The sequence below is a fragment of the Lithobates pipiens genome, unplaced genomic scaffold (genome assembly GCF_037356315.1).
Source record: "Lithobates pipiens isolate NorthernLeopardFrog02 unplaced genomic scaffold, aLitPip1_a1.2 Scaffold_35, whole genome shotgun sequence".
NCBI classification, from domain to species: domain Eukaryota; kingdom Metazoa; phylum Chordata; class Amphibia; order Anura; family Ranidae; genus Lithobates; species Lithobates pipiens.
Window position 1 is genome coordinate 25,194,370 of NW_027507811.1, and position 25,309 is coordinate 25,219,678.

The 25,309-nt window shown below is 45.0% G+C and overlaps 1 protein-coding gene across 1 annotated transcript; it reads left to right on the forward strand.

Annotated features, from left to right (window-relative positions):
* The first annotated feature begins 4,776 nt into the window (after positions 1 to 4,776).
* On the forward strand, positions 4,777 to 14,095 carry LOC143956336 (uncharacterized). Its single transcript, XM_077466551.1, has 7 exons — positions 4,777 to 4,979; positions 7,825 to 7,968; positions 8,439 to 8,598; positions 8,715 to 8,803; positions 8,906 to 9,044; positions 10,300 to 10,439; positions 10,593 to 14,095. The coding sequence occupies exons 1-7, from the start codon at positions 4,854 to 4,856 to the stop codon at positions 10,992 to 10,994; spliced, it is 1,200 nt and encodes a 399-aa protein (XP_077322677.1). The 5' UTR covers positions 4,777 to 4,853; the 3' UTR covers positions 10,995 to 14,095.
* Positions 14,096 to 25,309: the final 11,214 nt, after the last annotated feature.

The following is a 25,309-nucleotide window of genomic DNA, read 5'->3' on the forward strand; positions in this document are numbered from 1 at the left end:
GAGAAAATCACACAATAGTCCTTGCTCCAGAGAGAGAGAAAATCACACAATAGTCCTGGCTCCAGAGAGCAAAAACCACACAATAGTCCTGGCTCCAGAGAGAGAAAAATCATACAATAGTCCTGGCCCCAGAGAGAGAGAGAGAGAATCACACAATAGTCCTGGCTCCAGAGAGAGAAAATCACACAATAGTCCTGGCTTCAGAGAGAGAAAATCACACAATAGTCCTGGCCCCAGAGAGAGAGAGAGAGAGAATCAAACAATAGTCCTGGCTCCAGAGAGAGAAAATCATACAATAGTCCTGGCCCCAGAGAGAGAGGAAAATCACACAATAGTCCTGGCTTAAAAGAGAGAGAATCACACAATAGTCCTGGCCCCAGAGAGAGAGAGAATCACACAATAGCCCGGACCCCAATTATAAGATTTCAGTGCCGTCACACTTTAAATGACACTTGCTCAGTCATGCAACACTATACCCAATTTAAATTTTTTTATTTTTTTTAGATAGAGTTTTATTTTGGCTGCTTTTTTTTGCTATTCATTTTTGAACAAAAGTCTCTCTTAGTTTCTGTTATAGAATTTTGCAAATAAGTCATTTTTCTTCTTCACTGATGAGGGTGCACTGATGGGCACTGATATTGTATCACGGATAGGTGACAGTTTATGTTTTTGGGGTTGTATTCGATACGTGAAAAAAGAGATCACACAAATACTTATAAGTATAACATTTAATAAAAGTAATGACAGATACAGATAATATTAGAAAATATAACAAGAATACTTATCTAAAGATGCTGTTTTGCCAGGTCCATAAAGACATGGATGAGCGAGTTTGGGGTGGAGGAACTTGACTGGCCTGCACAGAGTCCTGACCTCAACCCAATAGAACACCTTTGGGATGAATTAGAGCGGAGACTGCGAGCCAGGCCTTCTCGTCCAACATCGGTGCCCGACCTCACAAATGCATTTCTGGAAGAATGGTCACACATTTCCATAGACACACTCCTAAACCTTGTGGACAGCCTTCCCAGAAGAGTTGAAGCTGCATTTTTTGTCATTTTTATTATGCTAACCAGCTCTTGTGTGCACAATTGGAGGAGCGATTAACAAAATTATTTTAGCTACCAGGATAGCTTTAGGAAATTGAGAAATGTGTGGAAATGATGAGGCAGATTCCCAGTCTTTAGAGCGCAGCAGATTGTATGTAAGATTTGTATCTGCCTGTGAGTGGCTAGCCAGCTAAATGTCCTGCGAAGTCTCCCTCTCGTGGTGACCAGAAGTATTGCAGGTCGTGACAACTGTTCCATGGCTGGTTTTACCTTCCCGGAGTAAGCTGGTCTCCCTCATCCCCGTTCCCTCTGTACCCCTGTTGGTGACAGATTCAAACACCCGGTACCCCTTTCTCCTCAAACCTGTACATACTTAACGAGGATACGTTTCTGCTGGCAGCCGTACTATTGTAGCTCTTATATGAAGACATTTTGGCATACAGCTAAATGAAGGTGCGTGGGGTTCCCCTTGACATCTGGCACCCGCTGATTCCTTAACAACCATTGACAGCAGAAGACGGACGCTGGAGAAAAACCCAACTATTAGATTTGATGTCCAACTTCTGCCAAATAGGGTGAAAGTCCAACATTCAGACGAACACTCAACATGTAAAGATCTGGCCAAACCAGTAGATCATCCCCAGTTTGTAATAACAGTTCCACGTAATGGTTTTCAACAGGCAGGTCTCACATGATACACTTCAATCTCCACGCCAAGGTCTCAGAGGTACGTGAGGGAGGGTGCTGTGGTGCTCATACTTATGGTTCCAGTCCAGAGCCCATACTTATGGTTCCAGTCCAGAGTCCATATTTATGGTTCCAGTCCAGAGCCCTTACTTATGGTTCCAGTCCAGAGACCGTACATATGGTTCCAGTCCAGAGACCGTACATATGGTTCCAGTCCAGAGACCGTACATATGGTTCCAGTCCAGAGACCGTACATATGGTTCCAGTCCAGAGCCCATACTTATGGTTCCAGTCCAGAGTCCATATTTATGGTTCCAACCCAGAGCCCATACTTATGGTTCCAGTCCAGAGACCGTACGTATGGTTCCAGTCCAGATACCGTACATATGGTTCCAATCCAGAGTCCATACTTATGGTTCCAGTCCAGAGTCCATACTTACGGTTCCAGTCCAGAGATCATACTTATGGTTCCAGTCAAGAATCCATATTTATTGTCCAAATCCAGAGCCCTAATTTATGGTTCCAACTCAAAACCCATACTTATGGTTCCAGTCCAGAGTCCATACTTATGGTTCAAGTCCAGAGTCCATAATTACTGTTCCAGTCCAGAGCCCATACTTATGGTTCCAGTCCAGAGCCCATACTTATGGTTCCAGTCCAGAGCCCATACTTATGGTTCAAGTCCAGAGTCCATACTTATGGTTCCAGTCCAGAGCCCATACTTATGGTTTCAGTCCAGAACCCATACTTATGGTTCCAGTCCAGAGCCCATACTTATGGTTCAAGTTTAGAGTCCATAATTATGGTTCCAGTCCAGAGCCTATACTTATGATTCCAATCCAAAACCCTTACTTATGGTTCCAGTCCAGAGCCCATACGTATGGTTCCAGTCAAGAATCCATATTTATTGTCCCAGTCCAGAGCCCTAATTTATGGTTCCAACTCAAAACCCATACTTATGGTTCCAGTCCAGAGTCCATACTTATGGTTCAAGTCCAGAGTCCATAATTACGGTTCCAGTCCAGAGCCCATACTTATGGTTCCAGTCCAGAACCCATACTTATGGTTCCAGTCCAGAGCCCATACTTATGGTTCCAGTCCAGAACCCATACTTATGGTTCCAGTCCAGAGCCCATACTTATGGTTCAAGTTCAGAATCCATAATTACGGTTCCAGTCCAGAGCCTATACTTATGATTCCAATCCAAAACCCTTACTTATGGTTCCAGTCCAGAGCCCATACGTATGGTTCCAGTCAAGAATCCATATTTATTGTCCCAGTCCAGAGCCCTAATTTATGGTTCCAACTCAAAACCCATACTTATGGTTCCAGTCCAGAGTCCATACTTATGGTTCAAGTCCAGAGTCCATAATTACGGTTCCAGTCCAGAGCCTATACTTATGGTTCCAATCCAAAACGCATACTTATCTTTCCAGTCAAGAATCCATATTTATTGTCCGAGTCCAGAGCCCTAATTTATGGTTCCAACTCAAAACCCATACTTATGGTTCCAGTCCAGAGTCCATACATATGGTTCAAGTCCAGAGTCCATAATTACTGTTCCAGTCCAGAGCCTATACTTATGGTTCCAGTCCAGAGTCCATACTTATGGTTCCAGTCCAGAGTCCATACATATGGTTCAAGTCCAGAGTCCATAATTACTGTTCCAGTCCAGAGCCTATACTTATGGTTCCAGTCCAGAGTCCATACTTATGGTTCCAGTCCCGAGTCCATACTTATGGTTCCAGTCCAGAGCCCATACTTATGGTTCAGGTTCAGAGTCCATACTTATGGTTCAGGTTCAGAGCCCATACTTATGGTTCCAGTCCAGAGCCCATACTTATGGTTCCAGTCCAGAGCCCATACTTATGGTTCCAGTCCAGAGCCCATACTTATGGTTCCAGTCCAGAGCCCATACTTATGGTTCCAGTCCAGAGCCCATACTTATGGTTCCAGTCCAGAGCCCATACTTATGGTTCCAGTCCAGAGCCCATACTTATGATTCCAGTCCAGAGTCCATACTTATGGTTCCAGTCCAGAGTCCATACTTATGGTTCCAGTCCAGAGCCCATACTTATGGTTCCAGTCCAGAGTCCTTACTTACGTTTTTTAGTTCAGAGTCCATACTTTTGGTTCTAAAGAGGAAAAGTTCGGGACTTTAGATGAAGCATATTACAGACCATAAAATGTATAGGTGTATTTATTGTCAAGGAGTATATCTAGCAGATAATATATACATGCAGAATTCATATATGTACAAAACACAAATACATGAAATATATATATATATACACACACACATATAATGTGTTGGTGTCAAAGCACATGTCGATGGACGGTATTCAGGGCTCCATATGACGAGTAAGAAATAATAATAATTAAAACTGTAGGAATATAAAAAAGAACATGGTAGATTGAAGTCATGACTGCATCCTAAATAGGCTTGACGCGTTTCATGGTATAAACCACTCTTCAGGGGCGAATGATGTGTCGGCATGTCTAAAAACAACCAATAAATCTAACAAAAAACCTCAGAGATAATGTAAATATGTATAATAACAAGGAAAGGAATTATCCAATCCTACAAAGCTTACATGGAGCTAATAAGCAAGACATACGGTATGGTGCAACCCGGGAAATATGTGATAATTAGGAGGCTGCTTCCCAACCCTTAGAATACATCAGATTGTATGTAAGATTCGTATCTGCCTGTGTGTGGCCAGCCAGCTAGATGTGATGTGAAGTCTCCCTCTAGTGGTGACCAGAGGTATTTCAGGCTTTAACAATCAGTTTCACAGCTGGTTTTAACTTCCCGGAGTATGTCCTCCTTATACTTCACGTTACGACTGGTCTCCATCATCCCTGTACCCCCTGTAGCCTTGTTCGTGACGGATTCAACACTAGGTACCCATTCCTCTTCAAACCTCTAGGTACACAATGAGGCTAAGCTCCTGGTGGCGGCCATATTGTTGTAGCCCATATATGAAGACATGTTGGCAAACAACTAAATGCACATGTGACGTGCCCTAGAAATTCATCCTACTCCCAGCTGCTTGCAGTTTTTTTTTGGTGACACAGAGCAGCCTGCCTTTTACCCACGATGCCGAGCATTGGGGGATGGGCACTATTGTTGTAGGAAGCGAATGGCACAGGGTTTTGCGAGCGATGGAGGCAAACTGCAGCAACCTGACGGAGAGGATATTACGGCTCACCCTGGAGATCATCTACCTGCTGACCGGGGAGGTGAGGAGGATTCTGGGAGCGCCGCCAACGCGTTTGGTTCATTTTATTGATTGATACCGGCCAAAACGAAATAACTTTCCTTTGGATTTTTTTTTTGGACGTATTTTTGGTTTACTTTTTTTATTTGTAACATTTTTTCCCTAACATAAAATAGTATCCAGGGTTGCGCATACTCAGGCTAGGTTCACAGTTTGTTGCGCGTCGAGAACGTGCGCAAAATTGTGCACTCTCTCAACACGCACAGGAACGTGCCGCCTTTCAGCCACTCGTGGTGGTGCCGTTCATTGTTCATGGCTCCCCTTCACGCATTTGCTAACACACACGTTTTTGCATGGACCAAAAAACGCATTGGTGCTGCAGCACCAGGTGGTTCGGCGTGGCGTGATTTAAGAAACACGTCAAGGACTTTTGTCCCCCCGTGTCGCGCTTGTACGGCAGTCCTTGAAGTGAATGTGCTTGCTCCCGAGCCCCCCCCCCGCTCTATACGTCCATATGACACTTAGGCTCCATCCACACCTAGGCGAATTAAATTGTGCGACGCGTTTTCAATGCCATCACTTAGGTGTGAATGAAGCCTTAGAGCTGTGGCTCTGTCCCGCCCCCCCTGCTCTTTCCTCATTGGCTCACTGGCTGTGATTGACAGCAGCGGGAGCCAGTGTCTCAGCCAATTATGAGAGAGAGACCCGGGACAGCCGAGGCTCCTGTGCACATCGCTGGATCGAGAGGGGGTTCAGGTGAGTATTAAGGGGGCTGCAGGAGGAATGGCAAACATAAGGTTATTTACCTTCTTGTATAGAATGCACCTTCAGCCTTTACAATCACTTTAAAGAGGAACTGCAGTCTGCCCACATCGTTTCTAATAAAAACACCTTTGCCATTCTGAAGCTTCCCTCCAACCACTTTGCATATTATTTTATATATACTGTGATTCTCTACTTGCCAAATATGCTGCAGAAATCTCCCTCCACTGCAGCCATTTTAACTGTGGGCATCTGAAGCTGCTGCCTGTTCACTTTACTGGCAGAAAAAAAAAAACAGTTTTACTATCCAAAGTTAAAACAACAACAACAAGAGCAAAAGATTTAATAGATGGAAAGATGGGAAAAAATGACTGAAGTTCCGCTTTGAGCTTCGGGAGTTTGGTTCTCGGAGTGGGCAAGGTGAGGAGAGCAGTTCTAATAGAGGAATTCTTGAGGCGTAAAAACAAGGGCAGAAACGCGAGGTGGGCATTCCAATCAAAGTCTATGGGATCAAAAACACTTCAAAAAAAAAAAGCTGATGTTCCTTTTGGAGTGTATGGAGGTGTACAGTGTATAAACATTAATAGGCACAAATAGAAATGGGATTCTGTGTAGTCTGGCATAAGGAAACAAGCAACAAAAGTGATCAAGTGTGAATGAGGGGCCCCGTTGCTGGGGTCAGTGGGAGAAATAGTGCCCCATCATTGGTGTCAGTGGGAGGAATAGTGCCCCATCATTGGTGTCAGTTGGAAGATTAGTGCCCCATCATTGGTGTCAGTGGGAGGAATAGTGCCCCATCACTGGTGTCAGTGGGAACAATAGTGCCCCATTGTTGGTTTCAGTGGGAGGAACAGTGCCTCATCGTTGGGGTCAGTGGGAAGAATAGTGCCCCATCGTTGCGGTCAGTGGGAGGGGAATAGTGCCCCATCGTTGGGGTCAGTGGGAAGAATAGTGCCCCATCATTGGTGTCAGTGGGAAGATTAGTGCCCCATCGCTGGTGCCAGTGGAAGGAATAGTGCCCCATCGCTGGTGCCAGTGGAAGGAATAGTGCCCCACCGTTGGTGTCAGTGGGAGGAATAGTGCCCCATCGTTGGTGTCAGTGGGAGGAATAGTGTCCCATCGCTGATGTCAGTGGGAGGAATAGTGCCCCATCATTGGTGTCAGTGGCAAGAATAGTGCCCCATCGCTGGTGTCAGTGGGAGGAATAGTGCCCCATCGCTGGGGTCAGTGGGGGGAATAGTGCCCCATTGTTGATGTCAGTGGGAGGAATAGTGTCCCATCATTGGTGTCAGTGGCAAGAATAGTGCCCCATCGTTGGTGTCAGTGGGAGGAATAGTGCCCCATTGTTGATGTCAGTGGGAGGAATAGTACTGGATCGTTGATGTCGGTGTGAGTAGGATGAATAGTGCCCCATCTTTGGTATGAATGGGAAGAATAGTGCCCCATCGTTGGTATCACTGGGAGGAATAGTGCCCCACTGTCAGGTCAGTAAGAGGACTTATGTCCGATTGTTGGTGTCGGTGGAATAGTGTCATGCATCAGTGGGAGGAAAAACTGCCCAGATAAAGGCAAAGGGCCACATCCGGCCCCCGGGTCGCAGTGTGGAGGCCACTGCACTAGAATGAATGAATGGAATTTACTGAACTAAAAACCACATGACCTGCTGGAAACTTGAACATTTGAGAAAAACTCCCCATCCTGCGCCTTCAAATTTTCTTGTCACTGCAGTCGAAAATTACCATTGACTTCACCCCACTAATGAGTAGAAAAACTACAACGCAAAGTTCCTACAGCGCAAAATGCCAAATGAAATTCTACTAGTGTATACCCAGCTTTACAAGATAAGTACAAAGAGGGACATGGATGCCGGAAGTGGCAGTTGGATGTCCTGCACTGTGACTGATATTGTCTTACCAGAGTACTAACTGATACAGTGTGAGTTGAAACAACTTAAAAGTTTCTATGAAAATATGAGAAGAACTATCATTACCTCTGAAAGTGAGATGCAGTCGATCAAATCCTAGCAAAGAGGGAGGATAATGGCAGCAAGTTCACTTCTATTGTATGGAAATGTATATAGTGATTGCTAATCTCTCTCTCCACAGGATAACATAGTTGTGAAGAAGACATCTGGAGATGGACAGGACCCCATTACGGTTCCTCTACATTCCTTACTGGTTCCAGAAAGAAACAATGAGCAGAAGGTCTTGGAAGTCACCCAGAAGATCATTGGGCTCCTGACGGGAGAGGTGAGCGGTGGTGGGAATTCTGGAACATTATCCAGAAACGGACAAGGGATGTGTCTAGATCAGCCTTTCTCAACCTTTTCAACACAGAGGAACCCTTGAAATAGCCCTCTGGTCTCGGGGAACCCCTGGTAAAAATTAGAAATCTACAACTCATGATACATTAGTGTGATGGTCAGTGGGAAGAATGGTCCTTACTCTTGTGGTCATTGGGAAGAATTACCTTCTTACAGATAGCTAAAAAGATCAATGGGGTCAGTGGGAACTTATCTGAGAGGCAGAAATTGTCCAATGCTGAAGGAACCCCTAGCAACCTCTGGAGGAACCCTAACTTCCCACAGAACCTTGGTTGAGAATCAGTGGTCTAGATGGTAACTCTATCATTGTGTGTGTCCGGTTCCTATAAGGTGTCAGAATGTCTCCATGGAGGAGCCAAGGCTTTTTTTATTACTTTGTGTTTTATTTATTTTCAGAGTGGAAACTGGAACAAGTTTAAAGTTAGGATCAAAGAAGAGATAAAAGAAGAAGAAGAGGAGGAGGATGTTGTCATAAAGGAGAAGAAGTATTTAGAAGGACTCAAGGATCTCTACAAGGACGTCCTGATGGACAATCAGCCGCCCCTCACATCACCGGGTAAGAGGAGACTTTATTGTAAAGGAGAGAGCAGTACGGAGGCTCCACCTAGATCCCCCATCATCTGATAAACACATAGAAACAATGTATTCAGTCAGTGTGTGTGTTTCCTACAGATGGATCCAGTAATGGGAACCCACCAGAGAGATGTCCCCGTCCTCTGTATTCCACACAGGAAGATCACACCATCCCTCACCATCATCAGGTAGGTGGGAGTGAGAATGTCCAACTCAAACTTGACTCTAAACTGTATTAGTTTCTATGTAGTCTCAGGATAATAGTGCTCACAATCATTTTGTGATTTTAGGGGGATGAAGTGATGGGTATAAAAATTGTAATTAAAGAGGAAGAAGAGGCAATTGTGATAGATGATCAGCTGCCTAGAAAAGAAGATCAAATGAGGGTGACGGTTACCAAGGAGGAATCTTCTCTAGATGTCAGTAGAGGTAAGAATTATGTGCAAAAACATGCAACACTTCACATTGTCATTAATTTACATTCATCCTTCAAAGTATTTTTTTTTATCAAACTTTGGTATGCAAATTGACTAAATAGGATGAAAAATCAGAAATCTGTCAAACACATTTTTAGACAAGGTGTGCTTCTCATTTGAAGGAATATGATATGATGGAAAAGTATCCAGCGGACCTATACCGCATCCTATGCAATGAAAATACCTTACACCATATGAAAGGTCCATCTCCATTCCTCAATATAACGTCATGTTCCCAACAAATGAGGTGGAGATACTGTACACCATATGAAAGGTCCATCTCCATTCCTCAATATAACGTCATGTTCCCAACAAATGAGGAGGAGATACTGTACACCATATGAAAGGTCCATCTCCGTTCCTCAATATAACGTCATGTTCCCAACAAATGAGGAGGAGATACTGTACACCATATGAAAGGTCCATCTCCATTCCTCAATATAACGTCATGTTCCCAACAAATGAGGAGGAGATACTGTACATCATATGAAAGGTCCATCTTTACTCCTCAGTATATTGTCATGTTCCAAAAAAATGAGGAGGAGATACTGTACACCATATGAAAGGTCCATCTCCATTCCTCGCTATGTTCCCAACAAATGAGGTGGAGATGCTGCACACCATATGAAAGGTTCATCTCCATTCCTCAATATAACGTCATGTTCCCAACAAATGAGGAGGAGATACTGTACATCATATGAAAGGTCCATCTCCATTCCTCAATATAACGTCATGTTCCCAACAAATGAGGAGGAGATACTGTACACCATATGAAAGGTCCATCTCCATTCCTCAATATAATGTCATGTTCCCAACAAATGAAGAGGAGATAATATAAACCATATGAAGGGTCCATCTTTACTCCTCAGTATATTGTCATGTTCCAAAAAAATGAGGAGGAGATACTGTACACCATATGAAAGGTCCATCTCCATTCTTCAGTGTGACGCCATATTCCCAACATCTGCAGTTAAGGATGGCCCATATATATTCCTCACCATATCAAATGTCATTAGTGTAAATACAGTACAACTTCTAATATGCTATAGTTGTCTTTGTTGCATTGTACACCTTATCTGTTGTTATATCTGTACATAATTCCATGCCAAAGATCTGGGTAACACTTGATTTCTAGACCAGCATTCATTATTTGTAACTGCAAAACATGAATAATAAAGATGATGATTATTAAAAAATATTTCCAACAGGAGGCCACAGACGATGGAATACTTCAGAAGGACGTCTTCTATTATCTGCACATTATAACAAAGACGATAATGACATGGCGCCCCATTCTCCAGGAGTAAGCTTCGTTACTCAAAATATACATCACAAACATACTCATATGGTAAGCTCAACAAATCAGTTTGATTCAGAGAATTCCAAATCTAAATCACGTTCCGTAATCTCAACTGTCCGACTAATCTTTCACAATGCAGATAAATCTCCAGATCTTTCTAATCCTGAGGAATCTTCTCCCAATAATTTGTATCCTTTTCAGGATTGTGAAAACGCATTTATAAAAAACCACGACCTGGTTGTACACCAGAGAACCTACACCAGTGAAAAACCCTTTTCGTGTTCCGAATGCGAGAAAATCTTCATCAGGAAATCGGGACTTGCTCAACACCGGAGAACCCACACCGGGGAAAAGCCGTTTTCGTGTTCTGTTTGTGGAAAGTGTTTCAAAGAGAAGTCGCAACTCAATAGACACCACAGAGTCCACACCGGTGAGAAGCCCTTTTCATGTTCTCAGTGTGGAAAGTGCTTCTCCGATAAAGGGAATCGTGATAAACACATGAGAATTCACACCGGGGAGAGGCCGTTTTGCTGTCCGGAATGCGGCAAATGTTTTGCACAGAAAGTGACGCTAATCATCCACCAGAGAACACACAATACCTGAGGACACCGAAAGGCTTATGGTGGAGTTTCGTAGACTGAACTGTTATGTTCTTAGAACAATCGTACAATAAAAGTGAAGCAGTCTGAAAGGATCAGCCAACCCATATGGAATATTTTAGTTTTATTGTTGTTTGATCTTCATTATTTAAAAAAATAGTACATTTTTTGGTAAGTCATTTATTGTTCATCTTCATGTTGTAGTTTGTTTTAAAACTCGGACTTTTTGTCGATTCTGTGGACTTGCCCCTCTTCCTGTTGTGTCATGAAAACAAGAATTGAAGAGGAATCTCCCCAAGAAGTTGTCGATATTCCTATCCCACACGTTCCAGGAATGGCCTCAAAAGTAAAGGGTGCTGTAAAAACGACCACCTGGATCATCAAGTTTCATCCGAAGTTTTCAATGAAAAAAGATCGCATCTCAAAGGACCAAGTGCAACATTTCAGAGCCGCGATAGACGCATTTCGGAGCCGCACACGACCCTTTTGTCATCACGTGCCTGGGCGAAGGGGTCCTGCGCAGCTACAAAGTGCTGCACTTGGTCCTTTGTGATGTGATTGTTCTTCAATAAAAGCTTTGCACGCAACTTGATCATTTGTGGTGTGCTGGCAAACGTGCACTAAAGCCACCCCCCCCCCCCAAGAAGGACGGGGGGCGCAGTAAAACTATTTATTTATTAGAGTTGGGAAGAGCTTAATCTGTTTTCTATGTGTCCCCCATCAGATATGCTTCCTGTCCCAATGATAGCTTATTTGTTAATTCCTGTTGAGGAAACTCCCCAACAAAAACCCAACAGAGGCTCTCGCCCTCTCTAGTTTTGGATGGATTTGAAGTTGTGTGGGAACAATGGTGGGGTTTCAGGTTGTCTCTCCTGTACATATTTGACAGCACAACATGGATCATCAAGTCTCATCTGATGCTCTTATTGAAGAATGATTACATCAAGAAGGACAACGGGATGTGCAGGACCCCTTTGTCAGGCATGTGTTGACGAAAGGGGTCATGTGCGGCTCCAAAACGTGTCCTACGGGGCTCCGAAATATTGCATTTGGTTCTTTGTGATGTGATTATTCTTCAGTAAAAACTTTGGAAGAAATGTAAACAAACGAGGTATAGCACAGGCGAGCATTAACACCACATCCCTTCATATATGGGAAAATACAAAGGCAGGGATAAGTGATCTAGCCCCTGGGACTTTAAAAGGTGCTGGTGTATCGTAATAGAAATAGTAGCCCAAAAAGGTATCATAAAAAGCACAAAGATTTTTATTTCACAATAAGTACAAAGTTATAAACACAAAGCCGAAAATTTAAAATTGATTATTCACATTGTTTTTTCACAGATTAAACACAACCAAATTGTATATTAAAAACGCTCGAAGAATATACCACTCAACATGTTTCGCTCAAAACGAGCTTCCTCAGGAATAGTCGGTATATCTAGTAGATGAACTGTAAAGAGATATAGATATAAATCAAATATATATTCAATATAGATATAGCTAGTATTAGATGCATTCATAGAGTAATATTAAAGATGGATAGCTAAAATGCCTAAATTATATAACAGTTCTCTGTCAAAGGTATCAAACATATTTGTATTATGTCATACATGGTTATTTAATCAGTGTAGGTCGAAATATGATCTCACCTAAAGACCACTGCTGTGCAGCTTGCACCGCAAAATTTTAGCCCCATAAAGTAGGAAATATAGAGTAGAACCAAAAGCTGGGTCCCAGATCTGATGTTAGGCAATCCAAAATTGGACGAAACTTGATGATCCATGGTGTGCTGGGAAATATATGCATTGACCAACAGTCTCCAGTCGGTAGTGGCTACAGCACTCAGAACTGGAGACATCATAGATCAGTGCCCATTTTTGCTAGCACACCATGGATCATCAGGTTTCATCCAAAGCTCTTATTGAAGAATGATCACATCACAAAGGACCAAGTGCAACGTTTTGGGGCCACGTAGGATCCCTTTGTCAGGCATGTGATGACGAAGGGGTCCTACATGGCTCTGAAACACATCCTGTAGGACTCCGAAACACGGCACTTGGCTCTTTGCGATGTGATTATTTTTCAATAAGAACCTTGGATGAAACGTGATGATCCGTGGTGTGCTGTCAAATACTGTATGTGCATTGACCAACAGTCTCCAGTTGGTAGTGGCTGCAGCACCCAAGACTGGAGACATCACTGCTCCGTGCACATTTTTGCTAGCACACCACCATCATCAAGTTTCATCTGATGCTTTTATTGAAGAATGATCACATCACAGACGAAACTTGATGATCGTGGTGTTCTAGCAAAAATGTGCACGGAGTGGTGATGTCTCCAGTTTTGGGTGCTGCAGCCACTACCAACTGGAGACTGTTGGTCAATGCACATACAGTATTTGACAGCACACCACGGATCATCACGTTTCGTCCGAAGCTATTATTGAAGACTGATTACATCTCAAATTACCAAGTGCAAGATTTTGGAGCCACGCTCAACACATTTTGGAACCGCACAGGACCCCCTTCGTCATTGCATGACTGCCAAAGGAGTCCTGTGCAGCCCTTGATCATTCGTCAATAAAAGCATCAAAGGACCAAGTGCAGGGCGGCGCAGGACTCCTTTGGCAGGCATGCGATGACGAAGGGGGTCCTGTGCGGTTCCTAAATAAGTTGCGCTTGGCTCTAAAATGTTGCACTTGGTCCTTTAGGATGTAATCAGTCTTCAATAATAGATTCGGCTGAAACGTGATGATCTGTGGTGTGCTGACAAACATGCACTGGCCTCCCCAAGAAGGACACGGGCGTCAATAAAGCTATTTAGTAGATTGGTGAAGAGCTTGATCTGCTTTCTATGGCTCTATGTGTCCCCATCAGATAGGCTTCCTGTCCCAATGATAGATGTCTCTGGGAAATTTCCTCAACAGGATTAACCCAACAGAGTTTCAAAAACCCAACAGATGCTCTCACCATCCCCATAACAGTTTTTCATGGATGTGAATCTATCTGGGAATAATGGTGGGGTCTCAGGCTGTTCCCTCCATATGTTACATAAATATGCATTGCGTGACAGCAATAAAATACATATTTTTTTCCATTCATAACCCACAGTGTGGACTCTTCTTTTATATGTGTGTGTGTATGACTCAGCTGGGACACTTTAGATAAATCTGTGAAAGCACCGGATCAAAGCAAGAGCCCTTTACAGGCAGGGAATCCAGTCCCCTTTGGTGGTGTAGCAAAGTCTAGTGTCCAGTTTACATCCGTGTGGCTACTGATCCCAGAACCACCTTTTTAGGCACTGCCAACCCACCTGGCTGCAGTTGCCGCTTTCACTAGCCCTCCTAAGTCCTCCCAGACTGACACCACAGTCCTCCCAGACTGCACACTCACCAGCCCACCTGGCTGACTTTCCTGGAGAACTCCTGGACCTGTTGACCTGCTCCTACTGTCCTCACACTTGCTCCCGTGCATCTAGGAAGGATACCCTCCATGTGTTGTAGAGGGTCCCTCCAGCCCCCGAGCCCCAGGCCCGAGGTCAGCCGCCCCCCACCCAGAGTAGGGGGCATCCTCAAGCACCACCGACTGCCTCCTCAGCACTCCTTCTCCAGCCACCACTGAAATGTATCTTCCTCTTTCTGGACAGTCCAAGCAAAGTCCTTTGATTGGAATTAAATAGACTGAGCTCTTGAGGAGGACACAGGACGCAATGTCCTCTTCAAACCTGCTGACTCTAGCACACAAGGGATGTCCTTGGCACACATTCCCTGGGATCTTTCTCACCAGTCTGTGCTCACAAATGTGTTTGGGACATTGGTTGTCTCCTTCCAATAGATACTTTCACCCTGTGATACCAGAATAGATCCTCAGACGACAGTCAGATCAGTCAGCTTACAGCACAGCAGGCCTCCAGAAAGCCCACCTGAGGCCTCGACACCCCGCAGGCACATGGCAGGATGGCTTAGGGGGCTAGCAGCCCCCCTAGGCTGTAATCCCCTCCTCAGGGAAAAGGACCAAGCTGCTCTCTGTCTAAGAGGGTGCTACAAAGAATATCTTTTGAACATTCTGACAGGGCTAATGAGAGACCAGGCATCTAGTCTCTTGGCCTGTGGTTGTCAAAGGGCACAAGTACTCACCATGGTGAAATAACAAAAAAATAGAATCACACAATGGTCTTGGTCCCTTTTCCAAAACTATAGAAGATTTTGAATGTCCTTTCTTTCGGTCGCTTTACCCACTTGTGCCCAAGGTACGTAAATGTACGTCCTTGAGTTGCAGTGGTTATACCGGGATGATGCCTGCACCTAAAAGCACCATCACCGGTGTCAATCTTTTAGCCGTCGATTCTCTTTTTTTTTTTTGCAAACATGATCTGAGTGGTTAATTAGCCACTCGATCACTTCTGCGTGTGGCGGAAGAGGGTGCCATCCCCCCTCCCGCCGCCTCTCCCGGGCTCTGCAGAGCCATCACAGAGGCCGGGAGTGATGCAGCCGGCGTCGATGGCTGCCCTGTACAGAGAGAGAGGAACTGACGTCATTCCCCTCTCTTTCTGTGACCCCAGAAACCGGGAGCGACAAGTAGTTTGTCAGTGGCCAGGTAAGCAGCCGATCAGACTGATCTTTGTCTGATCGGCTGCAGAGGAGGCCAGAGGGGAGATTTTGGGTCTAATAGACCCCAGATCTGTCCATAAAGAGGACCTGTCACGGCCCATGCTGTCACAAGGGATGTTGTTCATCCCTTGGATAGCAGCAATAAAGTTAGTAGAAAAAAAAAGTTAATGTAAACTTTTTTTTTGGTATAAAATAAATAAATATATATTAATGTAGCAAAGTCTTTAGCCTCCTCTAGTCTAATGAGAACCTTCAGGACCAAAGATAGCTGGCATCCTTCTGGATGTTGTGGGTTGTGAGGCATAGTGGGTGCAAGGTAGATAAAGTTATTGGGCGCCAGACACTTCTTGGATGTAAAAGGGGTTTTATTTCTCTTAACAGTCCTTTTTGTATTTTGAAGGGGAAAGAGGGTTAGGGCCAGGACACCCTTAAGCAATTGCAATTTCAAGTGGGAGACTCCGAGACTTCGATAGCAGGACAACCGTACAGGGAAAGGCGCCACAAATCGTTACAGTCCACTTTGCTTCACTACAACTTCTACTTGTAGTTCTTCAGCAACTTGAGCTCCCCGTCTCTCACTGGACTCTCTGATTCACTGACTCTGAATCCCTGGAGATCTTCAAAGCTTTTGTGGTGGTATCTCCCTCTCTGCAAGCATCACCTCCGCTGGTTGGGTCCCTGCCTTGATTGCCACCTGAAGTTTCCAGATTCTTCGCCATGCCTGTTTGGTGATAACGCTGCTCCGGTACTTGCTTCAGCTACTCACCGTGGTCCCTTAGTGGCAACAGCTTTCCTCCTACAAGGCCAAACTTAGGGAGAAATCAATGGATATCTAGCAATTGATCAGGGTAACTTCTCCTGGCAAGTAAATTTGTGAGGAGCGCCCGGACTAAACCCCAGGGCACTACATAAAAAAAAAAGCCCCATCTCACTGTGCTTATGCACACATACGAACGCATAGGTTACTCCCACACACATATGTAGACGGCGATCAAACCACACATGTGAGATATTGTCAGGAGTGAGCAATAATTCTAGCACCAGACCTCCTGTGCAACTCTAAACTGCTAACCTGTAAAGGCGTTTAAAGCTTCGCCTATGGAGAATTTTAAACACCAAAGTTTGCTGCTATTCCACGGGCATACGCAATTTTAAAGCGGGACATGTTAGGGATCTATTTACTTAGCGTAGCATCTTCTTTTACATTATACAAAAAAATTGGGCTAACTTTTGGTGTTTTTTTTTTTTATTTATAAAAATGTATTTTTTTCCCCCAAAAAATTATGTTTCGAAAACCGGTGCGCAAATACCGTGTGACATTAAAAAAAAATCGCAACACTCACCATTTTATTCTCCAAGGTCTCTGCTAAAAATATATATAAAATGTTTGGGGGTTCTTAGTCATTTTCTAGCAAAAAAATGTATATTTTTATATGTAGGGGCAAAGTGTCTTAATTGGCTCGGTTGCGTTGTGGCACACATGGATACAAAGTTCTTCAGAAGGTGAAGGTTGTGTTGTGGCACACATGGATACCCAAGTTCTTCGAAAGGTGAAGGTTGTGTCGTGGCACACATGGATACAAAGTTCTTCGGAAGGTGAAGGTTGTGTTGTGGCACGCATGGATACAAAGTTCTTCAGAAGGTGAAGGTTGTGTTGTGGCACGCATGGATACAAAGTTCTTCGGAAAGGTGAAGGTTGCGTTGTGGCACACATGGATACAAAGTTCTTCGGAAGGTGAAAGTTGTGTTGTGGCACACATGGATACAAAGTTCTTCGGAAGGTGAAAGTTGTGTTGTGGCACACATGGATACAAAGTTCTTCGGAAGGTGAAGGTTGTGTTGTGGCACACATAGATACAAAGTTCTTCAGAAGGTGAAGGTTGTGTTGTGGCACACATGGATACAAAGTTCTTCGAAAGGTGAAGGTTGTGTTGTGGCACGCATGGATACAAAGTTCTTCGGAAGGTGAAGGTTGCGTTCTGGCACACATGGATACAAAGTTCTTCGGAAGGTGAAGGTTGTGTTGTGGCACACATGGATACAAAGTTCTTCGGAAGGTGAAGGTTGTGTTGTGGCACACATGGATACAAAGTACTTTGGAATGTGAAGTTAAGAGTCCATTCACACAGGGGCAATTTTGGATCCGACTTCAAGTCGCCCCAAGTCACGTGACATGATAAAATCAATGTAAGTCAATGAGAGCCGTCTTAATGCACACTACTGAAGTCACTCCGACTTCAGAAAACATTCCTGTACTACTTCAATCTGACTTCTAGGCGACTTGTACCCATTGATTTCAATGGAAGTTGCCTCCAAGTCGGATCCCCTGTCTTAACTGAAGCAACTTTCCAGTAAGTAAAAATAGTTTTCTAGGCAAACCCCTCCCTCCCACAGAACTGATTATTATGTGATTGGCCACTGGCAAAGTCCTCTGTCCTGGAGGCAAATTCAAGTTGCGTTGTAAGTTGCCCAAAGTCATTCTGTGATTCATACTCAAGTCGTGTCCAAGTTGCTTCCCAAAGTTGCGCTGGAAGTCGTATTGCCCCTGTGTGAAGGAACGTGACGGTGAAGGTTGCGTTGTGGCACACATGGATACAAAGTTCTTCAGAAGGTGAAGGTGAAAGTTGCGTTGTGGCACACATAGATACAAAGTTCTTCAGAAGGTGAAGGTTGCGTTGTGACACACATGGATACAAAGTTCTTCGGAAAGTGAAGGTGAAGGTTGCGTTGTGGCACACATGGATACAAAGTTCTTCGGAAGGTGAAGGTGAAGGTTGCGTTGTGGCACACATGGATACAAAGTTCATTCGGAAGTTGAAGGTGAAGGTTGCGTTGTGGCACACATGAATACAAAGTTCTTCGGAAGGTGAAGGTGAAGGTTGCGTTGTGGCACACATGGATACAAAGTTCTTCAGAAGGTGAAGGTGAAGGTTGCGTTGTGGCACACATGGATACAAAGTTCTTCAGAAGGTGAAGGTGAAGGTTGCGTTGTGGCACACGTGGATACAAAGTTCTTCAGAAGGTGAAGGTGAAGGTTGCCTTGTGGCACACATGGATACAAAGTTCTTCGGAAGGTGAAGGTGAAGGTTGCGTTGTGGCACACATGAATACAAAGTTCTTCGGAAGGTGAAGGTGAAGGTTGCGTTGTGGCACACATGGATACAAAGTTCTTCGGAAGGTGAAGGTTGCGTTGTGGCACACATGGATACAAAGTTCTTCAGAAGGTGAAGGTTGCGTTGTGGCACACATGGATACAAAGTTCTTCAGAAGGTGAAGGTTGCGTTGTGGCACACGTGGATACAAAGTTCTTCAGAAGGTGAAGGTGAAGGTTGCGTTGTGGCACACATGGATACAAAGTTCTTCGGAAGGTGAAGGTTGCGTTGTGGCACACATGGATACAAAGTTCTTCGGAAGGTGAATGTTGTGTTGTGGCACACATGGATACAAAGTTCTTTGGAAGGTGAAGGTGAAGGTTGCGTTGTGGCACACATGGATATAAAGTTCTGTGGAGGGTGAAGGTGAAGGTTGCGTTGTGGCACACATGGATACAAAGTTCTTCGGAAGGTGAAGGTTGCATTGTAGAACACATGGATACAAAGTTATTTGGAAGGTGAAGGTTGCATAATATGCAAAGTATGCAGGCGTAGGACACACCCCTTGCCACGCCCCCTTAAGGAGAATTGTACAAAAAACAAGATTGGTTAAACCCACAAGTGCTTTTTATACCATTACTATTCCTTTATATTGGCTTTTGGAATTTGCAAATGCAGCAGTTTAGAAATCAGATAACGGAAAATTGTATACTCACCTTCCGTAATTTTCCTTTCCTGACGCATCTTCATGGCAGCACACACTGGGTTGTGACTCTGCCCCCACAACCTGACAGGATTGGATTAGCTATAAATTTGAAGGGGAGACCCCCCGCTGCATTCTCTGTATGTATCATCACAAAGAGTCAGGGAGGGAATCGTGTGCTGCCATGAAGATGCGTCAGGAAAGGGAAATTACGGAAGGTGAGTATACAATTTTGCGTTTTCCTGACGCCTTGATGGCAGCACACACTGGGAAATAACTCGCCAGTTGGGTAGGTGCAAGTAAAAAATAAACTTTAATTACTTATAACGCAGAAGAATTTGCTCTAGTGATAGATCTGCCGAAGTCAGTCATGGACAAGTAAGCTGAATCCACTTTGTAATGGGAAATGAAGGTATGCCTGGAGGACCAAGATGCTGCTCTGCATATCGTCTCCGGAGATACTCTACAATATGCTGCCCAGGAGGTAGCCACTGCCCTTGTAGAATGAGCCCTGATGCCTTCGGGAATTGTCAGTTGCTGGGAGGAATATGCTTTTTTAATGATCCTAACCAGCCAGGATGTGATGGTGCGTGAAGAGGCTGCTTGACCCCGCTTGGAACCGTGAGGGATGACCAAGAGAGAATCCGTCCTTCTGAACGAGGTAGTAGCGGATAGATAATTGATGATGGTTGACTTCACATCCAGAGGGTGCGGATCCCCCTGATCGTTACGGAAGGATGGAAGAATGATATCCTGGTTGTAGTGGAATGGAGTGGCTACTTTGGGTATAAACTGCACCGAGGGTCTTAGAACCACTTTGTCAGGAAAAAGGACTAAATGAAGCTCCGAGATCATTAATGTTTGTATTTCCGATACCCTTCTTGCTGATGTAATTGCAATCAGGAAAGTCAGTTTTAAGGTAAGGTCCCATAGAGAGATTTTTTCAGATGGAATAAATGGAGGTGAAGACAGGGCATGAAGAACTACTGATAAATCCCATGACGGAAAAAACGACTTCCTGGGAGGTTTGATTTTCAGATAGGCTCTTAAGAACTGGACAACTAGAGGATGAAAGGCCCACTTCGTGTCCGTTTTGGCTGATAGGGCAGACACCTGAACCTTGAGGGTACTTAGACTCAGGCCCTTGTTGACTGGAGGAATTCCAGAACGTGAGCAGGCTCTGGAGAAACGCTATTCCATCCTCTCTGTTGAGCCATGGAGCAGAATCTTTCCCAAATTCTAGAATAAATAGAATTGGTCGTGAATTTCCTAGCTTGCAGTAGAGTCGATATGACCTCTTGAGAACATCCCTGGGCTCTCAGCCTAGCCCTTTCCATCTCCAGGCCATCAGGTGCAACTTCTCCGGAGCTGGGTGCAGGAACTGACCTTGGGACAAAAGATCCGGAGATACCCGAAGGGGAATAGGAGGTTGAAGGCCGAGTTGGAGAAGTGTCATGAACCATGGTCTCCTTGGCCACAGTGGTATAACTGCGATCACCGTCGCTGAGGATCTCGGGAGTCTGGATAGAAACCTCGCGATCAATGGAATTGGAGGAAAAATTTATCCCAGCCTGAAATTCCACGGGTGACTCAGACAGTTCACCCCTTCTGCTGAAGGGAATGACCCTCTTGATAGGAACCTGAGGCATTTGGTATTCGCTGGGGTAGCTGCAAGGTCTATCTCCGGCATTCCCCAAAGTTCCGTTAAAAGAGCGAAGGTTCGAGGGTTCAGGGACCACTCGTTGTTGGAAAAAGTCTCTCGACTCAGGTAGTCGGCTAACATGGTTTGCGCTGCTGGAACATAAACTGCTTTTAGGCTTGAAAGATGTATCTGAGCCCAATCTAAAATGGGTCGAACTTCCTCCATAAAAGTGACACTCCTGGTACCTCCCTGCCTCTGAATGTAGGCCACTGCCACTTTGTTGTCCATGCGGATAACTACATTCTTGCCTCTTAGGAGTGGTGCAAAGGCTCGCAAGGCTTGGAAAGCCGCTCTGAGTTCCAAGATGTTGGAGACTAAGCCCAAAGTCTGAAAAAGCCACTGCCCCTGGGCTGCCAGGTCTCGAAAATGGGCTCCCCAACCCGTCTGGCAGGCGTCCGAAGTTACCACTTCTGGATCTGGAGGGACTATCGGCCTGTATTTCCCGAGGTTGCTGTGGTGTGTCCACCACCATATTGACTGCTTCACTATACTGGAGACCAAGATGGTTTGACGCATCGATACTCCATCCCACTGCCTGAGAAACGAGTTCTGGAGAGGTCTCATGTGCCACTGGGACCACTGTATCATAGGTATTGTTGCTGACATGGACCCCAGTATACTCAGGCAGTCTCTGGCTGGCAACTGGTCTGTTGACAATAGCCTTTGCATTTTCCGTACTAGAGGTCTGACCTTCTCCTGTGGAAGCTGTACCCTGTTTAATTTGGTGTCTAGGTCTGCCCCCAGAAAGACCATCCTCTGTGTAGGTTGCAGACTGCTCTTCCTCCAGTTGACTAACCACCCAAATTTCTGGAGGGTCGCAAGGAGAATCTCCCGGTGGAGAGTCAGAGATTCTTGATCCTCCGCTAACAGCAGGATGTCGTCCAGATAGTGGTGGACTCGTAACCCTTTCTCCCTGAGGAAAGCTACTAGTGGCAGCAGAATTATGGTAAACGTCCTGGGAGCCGAGGAGATGCCGAACGGAAGATACTGAAATTGGAAGTGGTGTTGATTTATGGCGAAGCGTAGGAATTTTAGAAAAAACGGGTGAACTGGCACATGAAGATAGGCGTCCAACAAATCTATAGAAAGCATCCAGTCGTTTAGGTTTATTGCTAGGAGAATGGACTGTAAGCTCTCCATTTTGAAGGACTCCACTTGGATGCCTCTGTTGAGTCTCTTGAGGTCCAGTACGGGTCGCAAGTCGCCGTTTTCTTTTTCACCAAAAAAAAAAAAAAAAAGAGGGGAATAGAACCCTCTCCCTTTTTGGTGTGATGGTACTTCTAGGATTGCACCCTTTTGTCTCAGTTCCGTGATATATTTCACTAGCAGGTTCCTCTTGGACAATGAAGACGGAAGCCTGGTAGCACGGAAGTAGCTTGGTGGAAGACCGTTCTTGAACTTCCATTTGTGACCAAATTTTATTGTGGAAAGTGTCCATAAGTCTTTTATGTGACTTGCCCAAATTTTGGAAAAGCTTTTCAGCCTGGCGCCCACCTGGGCCGGGTGGGCAGGCAGATCTTCAAAACGATTTTGGCTGATCCCCAGCCGGGTTGGCCTTGGATTTTTGTAATTTGAGAAAGGAGGGTTTTGTGCTCCTCCAGTCCCTTCTAAACTCCCTACCAGGATGGTAGGATCTGGATTCCCGGTATTTATCTGGTAAATTACGCTTGAAGGCTGGACCTCTCGGTGTCCTAGGTCTTCTGTCGGAGGGGATCATACCTGACTTTCCTCCGGAAACTTTGGAGATGGCTGAATCTAGTTTGGCACCGAACAGGTTTGAACCATCGTATGGAATCCGACACCAATTAGTTTTAGAGGCTGCTTCCGCTACCCATGGCTTGAGCCATAGAGCTCTTCTTGCCATCACCAGGCCAACATTGACCTTGCAGAAGATCTGATAACATCTACCGAGGCCTCTGCCACGAAATCCCCTGCGAGTCCGATCTCCTGCAGGGAAGATAATATTTTCTCCATCTCGACGCTGTCTCTCAGGTCCTTCTCCACTCCGGATGCCCATCCTGAGATGGCCCTGGCCACTGCCGCCGTAGTAATCGCTGGTCTACAGGCCCCTCCAGCCGTGGAATACGTTTTTTTTAACTCCAGATCCATTTTTCGATCCAAAACATCCCGGAAAGAGACCGCATCCTCGATCGGTAAGGTTACGTGACGGGCCAGGCGCATCAATGAAGATTCAACGAGGGGGGCGTTCATTAGGGGTTTCACTTTTGCTTCCTTCAAGGGATACATTTTCGCCAGTCTATTAGAGAGGCTAGCTCTCTTATCTGATCTTTCCCATTCGTCCTTGATGAGGTCCTCAAGTTCCTCAATAAAAGGGAAGGTTTCTGGATCCCTTTTTAAATTCCGTACCTTCGGAGGATTAGCCGCATCCTCCTGCCAGCCAATTGCCTCCTTAACGGATTTTGCAAAAGGCTCCACCAGGGAAAAGTCAAAGCCGGCTGACATATCCTGACACTCGTCCTCCGAGGAGGATTCTGATGCTTGGGTGATACAGGGTTCCGCAGAGGATGTGCTAGGAACTGCTCTATCCATAGCCGGTGCAGCTGACTCCAGCAATGTTTCCCGTATGGACTCCCTAATGAGATCCGTGGCCATTCTAGCATCTGCTTCTTTTTCTCTAGTGGCCTCACTGAAGCAAGAACGACAAGCAAGCTTGTCTGGCAAAGCCGGGGCACCGCATACCCAGCAGGCACTTGGTGCAGGGCGAGCATGGCGACTCTGATGGTGCGAGGGAGGAGATTTCCTAGGTCTTGACTGGCTGTGGTGTGAGTGGCTATGCCGTGAATGGCTATGCCTCCGGTGGAGTGAAGGGGATCTCAAGCGGCTTCTACGAGATTTCCTGCTTGAGGTATGGCTGGATCTTCTCCCCTGTCTAGAACTTGCCGTTCTTGACTCAGCTGGGCTGCCGGAATAAAAAAAGGCAGCACTAAGCATCTGGCACTCTTTTGATCTCCCCTTCAATACGTACCTAACCGGAAAAGCCTCTTACCTAACTTGCTGACGGTGGTCTGCGTGGGCAGTGGACTCCATAAGGAAAGGGTACAGGATAGTCTAAAACGTAAGAAGGAACGCATAAGCAGGAAGGGACTACTATGAATCGTACCGACACATTTTTATTTATTTTTTTAAAACATTTAACTGCATAAAAAAATAAATTAAATACTTAAGCATAAATATTTAAATAATATTTAACATTTAATATAACAGAAAAAAATAAGTAGAAAGAATACAAAGAAACCCCACAGGGACTTACCTTTAGCAGAATTCTGAATCTAGGGATGCAGAGCAGTTTTTTTCCAGCTGCAGCCAGCAACACATCATGCATTGGAATTTACACAGGAGCACTGTGTTTTTAAAAAATGGCGCCATACCGCCGCTGAATGATGCTCCGCGCATGCGCGGAAGTGATACGAGCACTCCCGCGCCATCTTGGAAGAGGGAAGCAGTAAGGAAAGCCTAGGAACGAAAATCCTAAGACTGGGCATGTGCAGTGCGGCGGAACGGATGGCGCACGAGAGGGATAACAGGTACCAGCAAGACCTGCTCCCTCCGCTGGAGATAAAGAAGGTATAAAAAAATTTTTTCAAAGTTAAATAAAACCTGAGGGTGCCAGGTGAGGAAAATAAGTAAGAAAGAAAGAGGCAAAAAAACAAGAAAAAGGGAGTCCACTGCAAAGAAAGCTTCTTTAAAGCTTTATCAAAATGCCAGTAAAAACGCCCCTTGAGACCACCAGAGCGGGGGGCTCCCCCCATAGAAGCTCCTTTAGAGACTGTACAGGGGGGACTTCCAAACAGGAGAGGCTAGAACCTGCTGGGGTGAATGTGGTAGAGGCTTTTTTTCATCTGTAACAAGGAAACGCATCCGACCAACCTGTCAGGTTGAGGATAAAAAAGAGAATGCAGCGGGGGGTCCCCCCTTCAAATTTATAGCTTATCCAATCCTGTCAGGTTGTGGGGGTGAAGTTACAACCCAGTGTGTGCTGCCATGAAGGCTTGAGGAAAAAAAGGTTTAGCTCTGGAAAACACTTTTTGATAGGTAAAAAGTGCATTTTTATATACAACTTTATAAGATCAGACCAAAATGAGGGACAGAGAGACATTGGAACAGTTGGGAGTAGGGTTGCCACCTCATCCCTTTAAAACAGAACACATATTGATTGCACAGGTTCTGTGGCTGATTAAGGTGATAATTAA

Coding starts and splice junctions, on each gene's coding strand:
- LOC143956336 (XM_077466551.1), top strand. CDS start 4,854: ATGGGCACTATTGTTGTAGGAAGCGAATGGCACAGGGTTTTGCGAGCG. Junction 8,599..8,714: donor GCCGCCCCTCACATCACCGG/GTAAGAGGAGAC, acceptor TGTTTCCTACAG/ATGGATCCAGTAATGGGAAC. Junction 10,440..10,592: donor ATCACAAACATACTCATATG/GTAAGCTCAACA, acceptor TATCCTTTTCAG/GATTGTGAAAACGCATTTAT.